Below are 17,444 nucleotides of genomic sequence, written 5' to 3' on the forward strand. Positions count from 1 at the left end.
GGGGGCGAGCGAAACCCGTGAAACCAGTAACTGTTGTACCTCCCATGCTGGGCTCTGTCAAGTTGAAACGGGTCTAAGAGGAAGTCTGTTTGAGATAAAAGAATAATATTGGGGAAATTTGGTAGATTGCGACAAAAAAAACCAAAACAATTTATGTTTGTTTTAAAACTGACATGACCGAATATTATCAGCACATGGCTTCCTTGAAATCTCACCTGTAGCAGCATGCTAATCTGATTCAGTCAGTAATGGTAAATAAATACAAAAAATCTACATATTCAGTGATAAAATAATATTACAGTATGGGGATGTATCTGCAGGGTGTGGTTTGAAAGAATAATGAATAATAATAAATGAATAGCTATAACACCACTGAATTACTGCAGATCAGTGGGAATGTAACTTTCCTACACTGACTCTACTTGATATAGATTGTTTATTCAAATTCAAATATCCAGCAGATCATTTTAAAAATAAGTATTCCTCCAGTCATAACCATCAATCAATTAATAAAATAATTAAATTATATTAAAAATAGGGATAAAAATATTTAAAGATAACACAGGATAAAAGACTGTGGCAGTACTGGAAGCGTGCATGAGTGAGAGAAAATGATTTGAGGGCTGCATAGGGGTCAAAGGTTGTTAAAGGGTGCAATGGGGATAAAGGTCCTCCTGGACTGCAGCATGGTGAGGAGAGCCTTCTGCCACTGCTGCTCCTCTACCCAACCAGTAGGCTGTGGAGAGGGTGTCTAATCTAACTATCAATTCAAATACTGTACTTTGTACTCTGTATCATTTGTTCAGTGCCTGGTCTTTGTAGATCAGTTGTGTTATGACAAGCCGGGGATGTTAAACACATTTTATTTCATGGGCAAAGGTGAGCAGATCAATCCAAATATTAACAGTATCAATAACAACGCTAGTATTGGATCGATACTTTGTTTCTATCCTCTAAGTTCACTGAATTGTGTGAAATGACATTTTTTTGTGAATTAAAACATACACCATATATATAAATATATAGAGAGAGGTATATATATCTACATGGTATCTCAAAGTCTTTTTTGTGTTGACTGTTAGGTCTATTTTATTCATAGCTTATAGCAAATGTAAACAACATATGTTGTGCTTTAGAGACAGGCACATTTACATATCAGGTCTCCAAAAATAAACAGTTTCAAAATGCATAAAACGCTGAAAGGTGTGTTTTTATTGTGTTAACTCGTTATTGTAGAATCACAGTGATTTAGTAGACATTAAAGTGTGTTCAGAATTTGCAAACTTTTGATGAATCATACCATACCATGCCTTTATAGATGAAAAGTATCAGTATCTGTATCTGTAGTATTACATAGTATTACTCTGTAGCATGAATGGCAATATGGAACGTCTTTACCAGAAGAAAAAGCCGCTAAACGTATTAAAATACATTTAAAAGTTAAAGTATTTATGCCGTCCTTTACATTTTCAGGCTTCATGTTTGCTCGTGTTATAGACTAAGCTACCCACCGCTATAAAATCTAAGTAATTAAAATGACCAACAGTTGTAAAGTGTCAGTGAATTACGTCACACAATGTGACAGCAGCCATTCCCCAACTCTATGAATGGTACTTATGGCCACTGATCAGTGGTCATTGATCGGTGGTTGCTGATCAATGGTCATGACAGTTTGCAATGATCAAGAAACTGACGTCACAGCCCATTGTTCATTCAGTGCGGTAGTTTCATCACTGTGTAAATGGACTGTTTATAAGGCTGGGCAAACTTGCAGTCAGCTGACACTGAAGAAGTCACTTGGATGAGTGACTAAATGCTTCTCCCACTGAAAACGCTACGTCCAGATACACAGAATCAACCTTGAGGGATGTCCTTACCTGGATGATTGAGCATACATCAACCGATCATGCATGTGATTGTTTATCGGTAAAATCGATAATAAGTTTATCGGTACTTTTATCTGTTGTATCTGGTTTTTAAAGCTTGTGCAGTAAGATTATAAGTAAGTAAAATATAATGCCCAGATAAATAATCTGAGAGCAAGTATCCATCATACATATTCAGTTTAAACTCACGCGCAGCGCCACTTTTAAGCTAACAGCTCTGTAATAAGACACGTGCCCCGCCCCTCCCCCTTTCAGGTCCGGCTTGCAGACGTAAACATTACGCGCCGCTTTTATTTTGAATGTCCCAAACGGAAGTAGCCGTAGGTCTCGCTGTAGTTAAACGCTTTCTTCGTTTGCAGCTCGACCTCCGCGAGGTTGTGGTCCGCTGTAGTTCGTGTGTCCGCCCTCCCCGCGGCTGGACGTCTCTTTAAACTCGCTGCCTGCTTTTAAAAAGCCCAGCTATGCACCGCGCTAAAGGTTAGAGCGGGTTTGGATCGCTCCTGTGCTGTTCAGCACCCCGGGGTCGCGCTTAGTTTGCGCCGAAGACCCTCGTTTGGTAACCAGAAATCTCCCAGAAATTCCGAGAATGGAGCGAAATGGGAATACCTGTGAGGATGACCTGCAGGGTGCTGACGAGGAGGAAGAAGTGGACCCCAGAATACAGGTAAGGTCGGGTTAGGACAATGATTCCAGATGTGGAGTGACAGTAGGTTAAAAAATGTCAGTGTGTGTGTGTGTGTGTGTGTGTGTGTGTGTGTGTGTGTGTTATATTTTGACTGTCTCCAAAATGACCGACTGAGAGCTGTAAGTTCAATAATTTGGTTAACACAAGTCACAGCCTGAGGATTGCCAGTCTTATTTAATCACACTCCTCCCTTTCTCCCTCTGTGTGTGTGTGTGTGTGTGTTTTCTGTAAACAGGGAGAGCTGGAGAAGTTGAACCAGTCTACAGATGACATTAACCGCTGGGAGAGTGAGCTGGAGGTGAGACCCAACAACACACACTGCTGGCATCAGAATGATTGCCCCTCAAACACTGAGAGCAGGGCGTAAGCCGAGCTCTAGCACCCACCCAGCAGTCACTAAGTCTCACTTTTTTAAAAACTATAGTGGTGAGAAATCGTGTCAGCGCTGTGAGATTTGTCTCTCTGCCACTGTAGTGTCAGGGATTTGCCTAGCAACAGTGCCATTGTTTTAAAACAGTCTAAACGGAAAGCTTTCGAAAGATGGAAAACTACTAAATGTGCATCAGTCGGAAGACGTGGAAAAACTGAAGCAGGAACTGTCCCTCCCTGCACTTTATAAACTCCTAGTGCAGCTGTGGTCTTAGTCGAAAACACAGCAGTGGAGCGGTTGGTGAGATTCCTCTATTGCTCCATAATACTCACATTCATTTAGGAGTCAGAACAGAAACAGGAATCAGACACATTATGGAGGAATAAAGGATGTAAAGTGAAGCGAACAACTGCAGGAAGGCGGACGGCACACAGAAGGGCCAGCTTCAGCTCAAGTGTGTGCTAGCTGGGTCACTGTTGAGCAAAAGTGAAAACATTCCAGAGCGAGGCCTCAGTTTTTTGTTTTCCTGAAAGTAGGCCTCTTCTGTTTCTCATTAGCCCTGCGCTCTCATCCAAACCCAGCAAACCACAGCTGGAATGAATGTAACAGCACGCACAGAGACAGAGAGGGACAGCAGGAGAAATTTTCCTGTAATCCATGAAATTCCAGCTGAATTTTAACTTTAAATTCCAGCTGAATTTCAACTTTATACATACATATACATATATATATATATATATATATATATATATATATATATAGATATATATATATATATATACATATATCCTGATTTTATTTTTTAACGTATTGCTTGTTGGTGCTTTTGGAAAGCTCACCTTTTTCACAGCTTTGGCAGTGTTTACAGGAAACAGCAGTATAAGTAGGGTGATCGATGTATATACACGAGCGGACAGAAGAATAGAATAGAATAGCTTTTTATTGTCACTGTTACAAGAACAGTGAAAGGCAGTTTGGCATCTCTCCGTGTGTGGAGTACACAATAGCGTAAGTATTTACACAATAACAGACAAATTTACATTTACACAAGAAAGATATGTACAAGTTATACATACACCTGCAAACATACACGCACATACATACATATATGTATATATACATATATGCATCCGTACATACATACACACACATATTTCCACATACACGTATCTATGTGGTATATATCTATATGCATACACATACATGCCACCTAACTAGAAGAAACATGGATGCATCTGGAGGCAAAAAAAAAAAAGCTAAGGAGGAGCTAAGGACTGTGGAAGGAGCCCCTGGCAGGCTGCAGGGGTTCTTCTGCAGTCTGGAGCTGATTAAAAATGATGTACAGTAGATTCAGAGGATCAGTAAGTTTGGGCGGAGAGTTTAAATCCATGGTTGACTCTGCCTGCCAACGTTAAACCTCTTCTATGTCTGGCAGATGTGGGACTGTGCCCTTGTGACTGCATGCCATCATGAGCCTCCCATAGAAACTAAACAGATTTTAAAATTTTAACCTTTATTATGAAGCGATAACTACGTCTTCTTTATTATTGTCCCAGAGGAAGCGTCTGATTGAATCTGTCAGCTCCTGATGAGCTGATCTGCCTTAACGAGCCTGTTATACATGTCCTTATTTTTTTATCACACATATAGCATTTGCTGTGGTGAATTGAAATAATGCATTCATTGTATGGAAAAGTTAAACTAAGCTTTTTCTACTCTGTATGATGTCACTGAAGGCAGATACCCCTCATCTCGGGTACACATCTCTTGAATGTCTCTTGAGTATTCTGGTCTTTTGCTTGTGGGGAGCATCCACCCAGACGAACTTTGACTTAAACGCAGTGTCTTTCAGGAATTGTTTTTTTAAATCCAGAAAAGCCCTCAAACAGGCCCTGCTGCCACTGAAAATAAGTGACAACAGGACTAATGGAAACATGAATCCAAATCTAAATTCTTCCACAGCGTGTGTTTGTCCTGTATTCGTCCACTCAGCCCCAACCAGTCATGGCAGATGCTGCTGGTTGCTTCCTGTTAAAAGGGAGTTTTTACTTCCCACCAAGCGGTCGCTCATAGAGGGTCATATGATTGTTGGGGAATTCTCTGTTTTCTCTGTATTATTGTAGGGTTTTTACCTTACAATATAAAGCACCTTAAGGCAACTGTTGTTGTGATTTGAAACTATATAAATAAATTACAATTAAATTGAAATGTTTGGTCCCTGAATGCAGAAAACTACCATCATGAAAAGTGGACAGTGTGTGATCAGCAGCTTCATTTTTCAGTATGACAGTGATACCAAACACACTGCCAGTGCATTAAAATCATGCCCGAATAGAAAAGCGCACAATGAAAGAACAGTATCAGTCATGGATTGGCCTCCCCAGAGCCCGGACCTCAACATTATTGAAGCAGTGTGCGATCATGCTCACAGAGAACCAAACAAAAGGCAGAAACATCCAAAGAAGAGCTTTGAATGTCCTTCAACAAGCCTGGAGAACTATTCCTGAAGACAACTCAAAGAAATGGCCAGTATGCTTATGTAAGGGAGTTCAGACTGTGATGATGAGTAAAGGTGGTCATACGAGGGCTTAAAGTAGGTATTGACAGGTGGGGAAACCCCAGGTTTCAGTGTAACGGTGCAGCGTGGAATAGGTGACTCAGACGAAAAATGAGTCATCCAATAAGTTTTATTCTCAGTAGATTTGTCTTCTCTGAGGTTACCTCATCCTTTTGTTGTCTTGTATAATGTTTGCTAATGTTTCAGTAACTCACTGCACGTTTCCCACTTTCCTAGCAAAATATAAAGAAATAAGGGGTGGCTCAAGACTTTCTCACACCACTGTTATTTCCATTTGTTTACAATAAATCTTGAATTTGTTTGATTAAACTAGTTTTGTACAGACCAGCAGCGTGCTCACAGAGTTTACCTCGTAGATTCTGTGGCGCGTCACCCGTCGTTGCAGGAACAGGACGTAGGAAATGCGATGATGTCACAGGAAGTGTGTTTCCTGTAGCACCCTCTCCCTTCTCCCTCTTTAACTGCTCATTTATGCCATTCTGTGCTCTGTGAAGAGGATGCAGCTGCTTTTTAAACCCCTCTTCGGCAAATTAAAGCATACACAGACACGCAAAAGTAGCTGCACAAATGCACATGGATATTGGGCCCTCCTGCAGTAATGCTTCAGCCTTACTCATACTCATACTCATTCAGTAGGTCACCACAAAAAAACATAAGCAATGCTGCTCAGCAACAATGAGAGCTGACACACCCACTGGATGAAGAAAAGAAAAGAAAATATAGTTTACACACTCTACAGTTGTGTGTTACATGGGCAGACCATGCTCTTGTATAGGGGTAAGACTAATGGGGGCAACAGGAAATCGCACACCACAATAAGGCCTGATATTACACAGATATAAATAATAACCACACTTGTTGTTCTGTAGCGCTGCACTGAAGGCACAGTGGTGCTTTGAGCAGTCTACCATGTCCAACCTCATAGTGTGACCCGATAAGTTCCTCTCCTCATTTCTAAGCATCTGAATGTGTGTGTGTGTGTGTGTGTGTGTGTGTGAAGGACTTCCGTCAGAGGTTCCGAGCAGTGCTGGTTGAGGCAACAGTCAAACTGGACGAGCAGGTGAAGAAGATCGGGCGAGCAGTGGATGACTCCAAACCCTACTGGGAAGCCCGTAAAGTGACAAGACAGGTACACACACACACACGCACACACACACACATTCACAAGAGTGAGCTGGAGCAACTCCAAGGTCAGCAGACAGTGTGAGAGCAGGATTACTGAGGATTAGCAATGAGAAGTTTAAACAGCGCCGCTTCTATCTACTTAAAGGGACTACGGTCACATGACGCCTATATTTAAACTCAGTCACAGCTCTGAATCTTAAGCTAGTGTCTCACGCACACACGCATGCACACATAGTCTCTGCGTGGTGATAGACTTGCAACATTTTGCATGGCCTAACTTGTTTCTTTTCGCTGGATCTGGAAGTACTTGTCATACTTGCAGCACTGCTGCAGGGAGACACAAAGCAGGGCAACACAACCTAAAGGTTAGGACACCCAATCTGTGCTTGTCCCTCTGCAGTGGCTCGTCTCATTTACTGTTCTAGCCTGTTGAAGTTTCCACCCCTCCATCCTAGCCAATACAGGAGCTTATGAGTCATGCATCAGAAGGCTGACATTTGCATGTCAAACTGAAATAGATTTTGTACTTGTACACGTGTGTGTGTGAATGTACGTATGTGTGTGTATGTTGCTTATCTCTGTTGCGCTGTGACAAAATACCTGCCGGTGGCATCTGCTTCTGGTATTAACACGTGAGAGCCAGGGATTACTGGGAGGTTTTGAATTTTGATGGGACCGGCATTTGCATGAAAGGATCAAAATCCTTCGCTTGCATGCATGTGTGTGTGTGTGTGTGTGTGTGTGTGTGTGTGTGTGTGCGTGTTTGGGTGGTTTAAACAGAGCAAAGCCGATAACGGTCTCGGGTTTAAACTGGCGTATTGTCTGGTTATGATTTATAGACGAATATTTAATATTAAATACACGACCTACTTTAAAGGGACTCATGCATGACCTCACTGACCCTCCACCACAGACACACACATATTCCATCTACCCCCACCCATAAGCCAGTCTCATCCCCTCAAACACCGCCCCCCATGTTTTCCCCCTTACATTCCAACAACGCTTGGGGTGGGTGGGTGGGGGCTATATAGGAATTTGCCTGCACTGTCCTCTCTTTTGTTCTTTTTACCCAGCATTCACTTCTGCACCGCTGCCTGTCTGGCTGTCTGTGTCCACGCCCTCCAAACCCCACCCTTACCACATTGGGTATTAGTCACCTTTCTCCACCTTTCCCAGCCCTCCAACCCTCTCACCCATTTGAAATTGTAAATAGGATGTCTTTAGAGAGAGTTAGACATCAGACAGGGTGACTGTGTCTGACACATGAATTACAAATGAGTCTCTCACACACACACACACACACACACACACACACACACACACACACACACACACACGATGATACGAGCAGCCATGGTGCATATCACAGCCTGCCAGGCTGTTTCAGATCAAAAGAACATCATATTGTTTGGTTCTGAGTGTCACATGATTTGGCCTCTATGACATCTAGTTAATTAACTGATAACAAAGCCCATTCATTATGTGCGTGGTGTCTGAAGCTCAGTGTGCTTTTGTGCCATGAAGATAATGGCAAATTGTGTTCTCTGACACGTTATTCACGAGGGTGCCAGAGACTTTTCGTCAGGCTTTTTGCAAAAGGCACACAGCACTGACACTTCATGGAAACACCACCAAGCCTGCAATGAGAAAAGCTGCTCTGACTGGGAAGTTCTGGTATTTTTGTGTCTCTTTCTGTCTTCATCTTGTCACAAAAAAAGATGGATGTTGTTTTAATGTTTCAGTTCCTTTTTTCTGTTTTTCTTCTTGTTTTTGCCTCATTAAATATCTATTACCCTCCTTCTGTTTCCCCCCTCAACCTCCCTCCTCTTAGAGCCTGGGAAATGGGTCATGATGAGAGACAAAGAGGAAGGATTCATCTTTAACACTTTGTTAAAATGGCAGATCACGCGCAATAAAAAAGCTGTTATCTTCCGCCTCTTTTCTCTCTCTCATCGCTTTTCACAGGCCTTAACAACAACACTGTCACGACAATAGACGCCAAAGATTTTGTTCTTTCTGCATTTTGTGTGAGTCGTAGCGGACCTCTGATCACTCACCGGTGGTGGCTTTGTCTTAAAGATGGCCGACGTTACACAGCTTGTGTGACTACACTGACCTTTAGTAATGTGAAGTGCGTTGCTTCCAGGGACAAGGACAGAGAAAATCTCCTGGTTGTACTCCAACTTTCTTTTGTAGTTCATTAACACTGCTGTTGTCCACATTGTGTTCAGTCACTCAAAGTATACAGGTGTAAATACCTGCTAGCACTTTGGTGTCAGTTCAGCTCACTGCTTGAGCAGGCTATATGTTGCAGTGGCCCTGGGATCAAGTCCAACCTGCTGCCCTTTGCTGCATGCCTTCCCCTACTCTCTTTGCCCCTCTTTCCTGTCTACCTCTCACTGGTGACCTATCAATTAAAGGCAAAAAGCCCCTCCAGAAAAGTATTAGCAGGTACTGTACTTGTACCTATCTATCACAGACAGACTATTTTGTTGGCAGATACACTATATCACCTTTGAATTCAGGTGGTTTCAGTCTCATTGCCACAGGATTGAAGTCAAGCACAAAGCCATGCAATCTGTCTCGTTTTAATGAGCTCTCTGAATTTGAGCGTGGTACTGTAACAGGATGCACTGTTGCAAGAAATCAGTTTGTGAAATTTCTTTCCTCCGACATACTCAACCATCAGCTGTGAGTGGTATTATTGTTTCAGGTAAACATCGCCAACGAGCTGCTGGCTCCATAACTGTAGCGCTCCAAACTTCCTCTGTTATTAACATCAGCACAAAAACTGTAAACTGGGAGCTTCACCTCATGGATTTCCATGGCTGAGCATGAAGGTGGCCCGGTGCTTTTGTTCAAATGGTGTATATTACACAGTGACTTTGGTGTTGCTGTGTTACATTTCAGCTTTACAGTAAGTAATAAACATAATTCTTTGCACTGTTTCTATAATGTAAATACCAATACCAATGTGTAGGCTACGTGTTAGAAGTGACATCAGTTTCTTATCCTTGGAGTCATGTCAGCAGGATTACATTCATACAGACCACTTCATGCGTTTCAGCCTGGGTTTTGCGTTCTTCTGCGTCTGCATCTGTTTATGGAAAACGCTGGTAGAGAAGTCGCTCTTGGATTTTAAAGAATAGATGTTGGAGACGTTGAGCCGTGCATTCATGTTAACATAAATAATAAGTGTTAACATGAATTCACGGCTTTATTTCTTAGTTTAAATGGAGCGTTTAGTAGAAACAATCGTCCATTGAAAACACGTTGAGATAAAAACACAAACTAGACGAGCAGGTTTGGTTCCATTGTAGTTCACAGTCAATACAGACGAAACCCTCTGAAATGCACAGGGAGCACACCGACAGACAGGCAGCATGAAGTACGTCCCTCTGAACTGCTGCATTGCTCATAGTACACTTGTTAAATACTAATCACCAGAGGGAAGGTTTCTCCCTGATTATTATTATTCTCTCTTTCAAGGACATTGAATTGGAGTTACTGTAACTCCTTCATGTTAGTATTCAGCCAGTGCAATGACCTTGGAGTTATGCCTGTCTGAGTGGGTCCAAATATGTCCAGCGTGATGAGAATAACCCTCCTATTGACTGTGACTGTGGGCAGGAGGAGCCCACTCACAGTGTGTCAGATTTCCTCAGCGACAAAGATTCTGTTTGTCTATTGGATCAAGGCTCAGTTGTCTTTTTCTATGAATGTTGGCCTGTTTGGGCGTCAAAGGGAATCAACCAATTCGATCAATTCAGTTTTATTTATATAGCGCCAAATCACAACAACAGTCACCTCGGGTTGCTTTATGTTGTAAGATAAAGACCCAACAATAATACAGAGAAAACCCTGACAATAAGACAAGCTCCTTATGAGTAAGCCTTTGGTATCAGTGGGGAGAAAAACTCCCTTTTAACAGGAAGAAATCTCATGTAGAACCAGGCTCAGGGTTAGAGGTGTGAGGGGAGGGAGGCCGAGGGAGAGTATGGGTCCTAAATTAAACACACAGGCAACACAAAGACTCCTGCTTCATTCATACCATGTAAGAATAATTACTCTGTGAACTTTTACTTCATAAAAGCAATTTTAAGTAATTTGTCACTATGATTTAAAGGGAACCTGTTTTGCTTTTCTTTAGTTTTTGTCATTCTTCTACTCTTATAGAAGTGGATCCTCATATTCAACATGGATAAAGTTTCAGCTATGAGCCAAGTTTCAGGTTTCAAGATCAGTTTTGTGTAGATTTTTCTAATCTTGGCTCTTTGTGATGTCATATCTCTAACATGGTCTTCTTGGGCACACAGCTCTGGCTCAAAGACACTGGGACTCTGCACGCCCATTGGCTAATGTAACCAATGAGAATACACTGCTTTAGCCTCCCTGCCGAATCTAAGAAGAACTCTAAGAAGCCCAGTTACTGGCTAAAGTGAGAAGAAGTTAAGGCACTTATGCATGAGAGGGCATGTGGAGATGTGCTGTTGTCCATCTTTTATACACAGTCCGTGCTTTGGCTGTGAACACTGCTCTTCAAATCTTTTGTTTTGTTTTTCAAGGGCAGCCAATCAGGATAAAGCTGGCTTAAAGCAAGTAGGGAAAGAAGCATAAGGAGCTTCTTTTTTTTTTTTAAGACTGCACCAAGAAGCAGTAGCTGAGAAATGAGCATTATTTTGACCTGTGAGCCAAGCAAAGGTACTCTATTAGGGAAAATATGGAGCAGGCAGTGAGTTGTTTGACATCAGAAATGTGTGCAGTAATATTTAGCTTCTGAATTGTATTTTTAGGTGGAACATTTGGTTTCCAGTCTGACTTAATAAGTTCTGACCGCTGCTTGTCCTTCCCTGAACTCCAGGCTCAGATTGAAGCGCAGAAGGCCACTCAGGAATTCCAGCGGTCGGTGGAGATCCTGCGGGCAGCCAAGGAGACCATCGCCCTGGCCGAGGAGAGGCTGCTCGAGGAGGACACCCGGCAGTTTGACTCCGCCTGGCAGGAAATGCTTAACCACGCCACACAGCGAGTAAGTATATAAAAGCAGCACAGCCAAAAAATTCCATCCTGAACGAGCGGTTTAGCCTCAGGCGCTTTTTTTCTCGGTCGTTTCAGGTGATGGAGGCCGAGCAGGCGAGAACGTGCAGCGAAGCAGAGCACAAGAAAACAGCAGCCAACTACAATTCCTGCATAAGCCACATGAGGCAGCTGGAGAAGAAACTGAAACGCTCCATCAACAAGTCGAGGTTTGTGATGGGATTTTGGGAAATGCTGCTCATAAGCTCCCCGCCGCCTGAACCTCTTATGCGAGCGTGGTGGGTTTTTTGCCTTTACTGGATAGATTAGCAGTGAAGATGGACAGGAAACAGAGGAGACAGAGAGTGGGAAGACACACAGAAAAGGGCCGTAGGTCAGACTCAAGCCCGGGCCGCTGCACTCTGGCCATGGTGCAAGTGGTTGCCTGCTCGCCCACTGAGCTAAAGTGGTGCTCAAGAAGTGGGGGAAGTGAAATTTCTGTAACCTGATGAAGTCCAGATGTTTTGTGTGTTGGCTGTGCAGTGCTGGGTTGCGCTCCCTCCATAGAGACGTGGAATGTGACTGCACACAGAGGAGGGTTATTCTTCCAGCGGGCTAAATTTCTCTCCTCCCTCTCTCACTTTTTTCTTCTTCTTCTCCCCCTGCAGACCGTATTTTGAACTCAAAGCAAAGTATTACCTACATCTGGAGGTATGTATCACCTACTCATAGACTCGAAGGAGTAAACAGTACATAATCTATATATCTGTTGTGTTACAAGGCGTCGTTACTGAGAAACACCGTTTTATTTCTCACAGCAAATAAAGCATCATGTGGATGAGCTTCAGGCCAAACTTATGGTTGCCAAAGCGGAGTACCGCACGGCGCTGCGCAACCTGGAGAGCATCTCAGAGGAGATCCACGCTCAGCGACGTTCCCTCGCCATAGGCACCAGGGAGCAGGGAGTTGGAGCAGAAGGCGACGGCGGCAGCGACGACATCGCCAACTTCAAGATGGAGTCGGACGGTTTGTCAAGTGAGTGCCACGCCCACTCGGAGATGGGCAGTCACCCGCATCATCGAGCCGCGTTATCATTTCTTTGTTTTTGTTGAGCCGTTTGCATGTGCGTGTCTTCAAGCTCACATCCCCGTGTGTGTGTGTGTGTGTGTGTGTGTGTGTGTGTGTGTGTGTTTCAGTGGTGTCAGTGTCTATCGACGAAGAGGGCAGTCACAGTAGCAGCTCAGAGGAGGAGGCCGACTCGCACTCCACCTCCTCGCCCCAAGCAACCTCTTCCTCGCCTTCCACCTCTGCCTCCACCCCCGTCGACATGCTCCAACCTTACTCGTCCTCCTCGCTCCGCACCCCCTCCTCATCCTCCTATCTCTCCTCCTGTCCCTCTTCCTCTTCCATCCTGTCCTCCTCTTGCCCCACCGGTGTCCTGGAGGTAGCGAGCCCCTGTGGCTCTCACAGCCCAGACTCAGTGTGCAGTTCCGGGCACGCCTCGCCTCTCCTGGGCCCTCGCAGCCAGTGCAGCGGAGCCTCCTCTCCAGACTGTGACCAGGAGAGAGGTGTGTGTCCCACTGAGCACTGATGTGAAACCTGATCCTGAGCACGTTTCCTGAAAAACAAAAGCAAATCTAATGATTGAGGAATTATTTTGCAAAGGATGTTACACGTTTAAAATAAAAGTAGGAGTCCTCGTGAAGGACTCTTAATTTAGAAGTTGTTGGTTAACTTTTGTCTAAATCTCTATGTCGGATAATTTCCCTGATTTAATTTAACCTTTTCTTGCACTTTTCTTCCTGCATGTTTTCCAGGCGACAGAGCAGAAGGAGCAGAGGCGACACTGGAGAGCGGTTTGAACAAGGTGACCTTGAATGTAGCGCAAGAACGAGAAGAGGATCCCACTGATGAGCGAGACCCCCATTACATTAACCCCGAGATCACATCTCCCACCTCCGCCACGTCCATCCTGCTCCTCAACAGCGTGTGACGAGGATGCGTCGTGGCGCGAACACTCGCCGTGCGCAGCTTTAAGACTCAGTGGATTCACTGGCAGAAGACACAATGGGAGGAGAGTGAAGCCCTGCACACCCGCATGACTTTGTGTCTCATTCGTTGTGTTGTCTAAACATCAGTGCTGTCACATGGAAGATGCTGCGCGTAGCGTGTTTAACATCTTTCATTACAAACAAATGAAATCAGGGACAGGATGACTGATGGACTCTGCTTCACCCTTGTGGTGTTGAGTGTCAGCACTGCATTTTCCCTGGACCCTCCCCTTCCCTCCCGCTCTGTATTTGCTACAGAAGACAAAGTTCTTCTCATTTTGTGCCAAAAAAACTCTTTGTGTAGTACAGCTGTGTGACAAAGTTCCTCTACAGACTCTAGAAGATGTTGGTGATTCATGCAGGATATATCCAAGGTAACACAGGAAACTTAATAGTTAACCTGCTACTGTTGACACCGGTAACATGCATTTCATTATATTGAACAGCGTTACGCTCCTTTCTTACTCCATGTCTAAATTCTTGGACTGATTTGCAGGTCAGATACAGGGGGTCAGTTCATCCTTATTTTTACCCTCCATTTAAGCCAGCTTTCCTTTGATTGGTTGCCACAGACCTAAAATATCCCCTTTCTGTGACATCATAATCTTAAAAAGTGTTTGAAACAATCTGAATTAATCACTTGTACCTAAATTGAACAAATTTTTTAAGACTTTGGCCCACCGCTGTAATAGTATTTATAAAGGTTAATAGGTCCCCTTTAAGTGAGGGTCAAACTGGGACAAAGACGAGCTGTCTCCTGAAGGATTAGTCCATTTTCGAACCCCTCCCTTCTACTCCTGTTTATTCCAAATGAAGAACGACGGCGTCGGCTCTGGAGAGCAGAAGAAGGACCTGGAGTGCAGGCGACGCTCTGAACACTAAAGAGACTTCTGGGGGACCGAGCCCTGTTTTTGAGGCAGAACTGGTCTTCCATTTGGATTTGTGAATGAGTGACTGAATGTGTGTCAAGTGCAAACTGCACTGTGGGGTCAGTGGTTTGCACGGATGTGTGAGCGAATGACTTTTTGAATGCGTGTCTTGTGTTTTTTGACCGATCCTACCCTGTAGTACAAATACTCTATATTTATACTCCTGTATTCTTGTATATGAACGATGTCGTGTGGTTATCGTTGTAACTGTTTAACACCAAATAAGCAATAAACACGTACTTCATCTAACTCAGTGAATTGATGGTGTGTGTTAGACGTTCAGGTTGTTGATTGTCATACTGGTGATCACTGCAGCCTGGTGTTTGGGAACTTTTTATTTTATGTTAAAATATGCCACCGGTGGAAAAAAAGTGACCCGAGTCATCAAATGAAGCACCAACAGCTGCCTCGTACTGCCACAGCTGCCAGCGTAGTGCAATAAAGATGGTCTAGAGTAACAGATTTGCTCGGCAGCAAGGCCGACTGGGATTGCTGAATGTGAATCTTCTTTATCTGAATGCTTTGTTTGGGGATATTTGGTCGTATCATTTGATAACCTTCCACTTTTCCTGCTGATTCCTTTTCCAGTCAGCTGTTTTTTGTTTTGGTTTTTTGCAGCGACACACACTCACTGTTTTTAGGTCTGCTGAGCTGTTTAAAGAGTAACCTCATGACTTCAGTTAGCGCCCTGAGAAAAGATCGTAGAACGACTTCTCACTCCAGTCCTGTCTGTCTGTCCATCTGTCTGTCTGAACAGGCTGCTGCCAGCAAGCTACCTTTCAGTTATTTAATATCCTGTGATCTCCCCGTCTGTGCCAGATCAACTCCAGAGGTTTCACTGAGACGCAGGGAAACAACACAGCAATGCTCTGTCACACACTGACACCTAGTGACAGGGTTGGGTTCTGCTTTTTATGAAGCACTAAAGACTGATTGTCTCTCACTCTCAGCATATTAAATGTTGTTTGTGGTTTTAGGTTATTAGAATTATTTAGAATGAAATAAAATAGAATCACATTGCGTAAGAATAAATGAGTACATTAAAACATTTACCATACAAAACTGAATAAGAAAGTATGCCCTCTGTCACTTTTAATGTTCTTAAAGGTTTTTAAATTAGTTTCATGTCAGTGGTAACACAGCAGAGATCAGATTTCTCACTTTATTTGTTTGGTTTCATTTAAAATTAGGCCAAAATGCAGAAAAACAGAGTACACGCTGATATTTAATAGCTTATGGAACCTCTTTGACCAGTTATCATTTTCTGTGCCACTTGATCAGTCTCTTACATCTCTGTGGAAGAAGATGTAACATAACTTCAGTTCACTAAGGTTTGGGCATTTGCTCATGCACAGCTCTCTTGAGGTCCCACCACAGCATCACAATCAAGTTGAGGTCTAGAGTTTGGCTAAGCCGCTGCAGCACCTTGATTCTTTTCTTGTTCAGCCATGCTGTTGTAGATTTCCTGCTGTGGTTGGGATCATCGTCCTGTTGCCTGATTGTGTTTCAGCCAATATTTAGTTTTCAGACAGATGACCTCACATTTGACTCTAGAATACTTTGCTATGCTGAGTTAATGGCAAATTTAATGACTTCAAGGTCCCCAGTGACCCATGGTTGCAAAACAAGTCCAAATCATCACCCCTCCACCACCAAGTAACAGTGTATGAGGTGTTTGTGCTGATATGCTGTGTTCTGTTTTCTCCAAACCTGGTGCTGTGCATTATGATCGAACAGCTCCACTTTGGTCTTGTCTGTCCAAAGGACACTGTTCCAGAGATCTTGTAACTTATTCAGGTACAAACCCAAGCTGTGCTGCCAAGTTCTCTTTAGAGAGAAGCGGCTGTCACCCTGCAGTCCTTCCAAACCAGCCACACTAGTTCAGCCTTTTCCTACTTGTACTGTGATGAACTTTAACATTTAACATACTAACCGAGGCCTGTAGAGTGTGAGATGCAGCCCTTGGATTTTTTTGTTTTACAATTCAACTGAGCATTGGGGAGAATTTCCACTCATGAGAAGACTGTTGTTGTAGTTCACCTGACATTTGATTTGTCTAATTCTGAGACCTGCTAAGGATCAAAATTTTGTTATCCTGGTACATAAAACCTCAGAACTGACAGGAGCCATACTTTCTTTTAACAATGAAATTATAAATATTGTAACTACAATGTATGTACAAGACATTGTCACTAAGAGTCAGGATTGTCTTTTTCTTTAAAATGTCAAAATGTGCACACGTTGGTGTTTTTTTAAATGCACTGGAACATAAATGAAAAACATTCAGCATGTAGTTAATAACACAGCTGTAAACGCTGATGTTACTGTGTATTAGCTTTTTGTACAATAACAACTATTACTTTTGAATCTCCACCAGCTTAACGCTCACAAACATACATACTCACCCACAGACAGACAAAACACACACACACCTTCACAGCTCTACACTTTCCAATCAAGAAGAAAATCAGCAAGATGAATCTTTTTGCATGCAGACTCACCCACAAAACCACATCTTCTTCTTTTGCAACAACTCTGCAACCATCAGAACGTGTCTTTAACACACAGAGTTAGAGAATTAAACTAGATTATTTATTTATTTTCTCTCTGTTTTGGTGTTTTACAGCAGTTTTTTAGGCCTGTCACTTCCTCCTTTGTCCTCCACTTGTCCAGTTTTCTTAGTTTTTTCAATGACACACTGCACACCATGCTGAGTATGCCAGGTTCTCTGACATTAGCTCTTTTAGAATCAAATTGTTGTTGTAAAAATAGTTTTTCATGCTTGTCAAACTGTATTTTCTTTG

The 17,444-nt window shown here is 43.1% G+C and overlaps 1 protein-coding gene across 2 annotated transcripts; it reads left to right on the forward strand.

The window, feature by feature from the left end:
• The first annotated feature begins 2,184 nt into the window (after positions 1-2,184).
• On the forward strand, positions 2,185-14,889 carry LOC100707679 (SH3 domain-binding protein 5). Of its 2 annotated transcripts, XM_005463566.4 has the most exons (9): positions 2,188-2,550; positions 2,807-2,869; positions 6,520-6,648; positions 11,509-11,673; positions 11,760-11,890; positions 12,329-12,371; positions 12,479-12,695; positions 12,857-13,228; positions 13,478-14,889. In XM_005463566.4, the coding sequence occupies exons 1-9, from the start codon at positions 2,473-2,475 to the stop codon at positions 13,651-13,653; spliced, it is 1,374 nt and encodes a 457-aa protein (XP_005463623.1). In that variant the 5' UTR covers positions 2,188-2,472; the 3' UTR covers positions 13,654-14,889. The 2 variants fall into 2 exon arrangements, with proteins under 2 accessions (XP_019206346.1, XP_005463623.1); XM_019350801.2 differs by lacking the exon at positions 12,857-13,228 and having other exon boundaries at positions 2,185-2,550.
• Positions 14,890-17,444: the final 2,555 nt, after the last annotated feature.

Source organism: Oreochromis niloticus, linkage group LG22 (genome assembly GCF_001858045.2).
Source record: "Oreochromis niloticus isolate F11D_XX linkage group LG22, O_niloticus_UMD_NMBU, whole genome shotgun sequence".
In the NCBI taxonomy this organism is placed as follows: Eukaryota; Metazoa; Chordata; class Actinopteri; order Cichliformes; family Cichlidae; genus Oreochromis; species Oreochromis niloticus.

Coding starts and splice junctions, on each gene's coding strand:
- LOC100707679 (XM_005463566.4), top strand. CDS start 2,473: ATGGAGCGAAATGGGAATACCTGTGAGGATGACCTGCAGGGTGCTGAC. Junction 11,891..12,328: donor CGCTCCATCAACAAGTCGAG/GTTTGTGATGGG, acceptor CTCCCCCTGCAG/ACCGTATTTTGAACTCAAAG. Junction 13,229..13,477: donor AGACTGTGACCAGGAGAGAG/GTGTGTGTCCCA, acceptor CATGTTTTCCAG/GCGACAGAGCAGAAGGAGCA.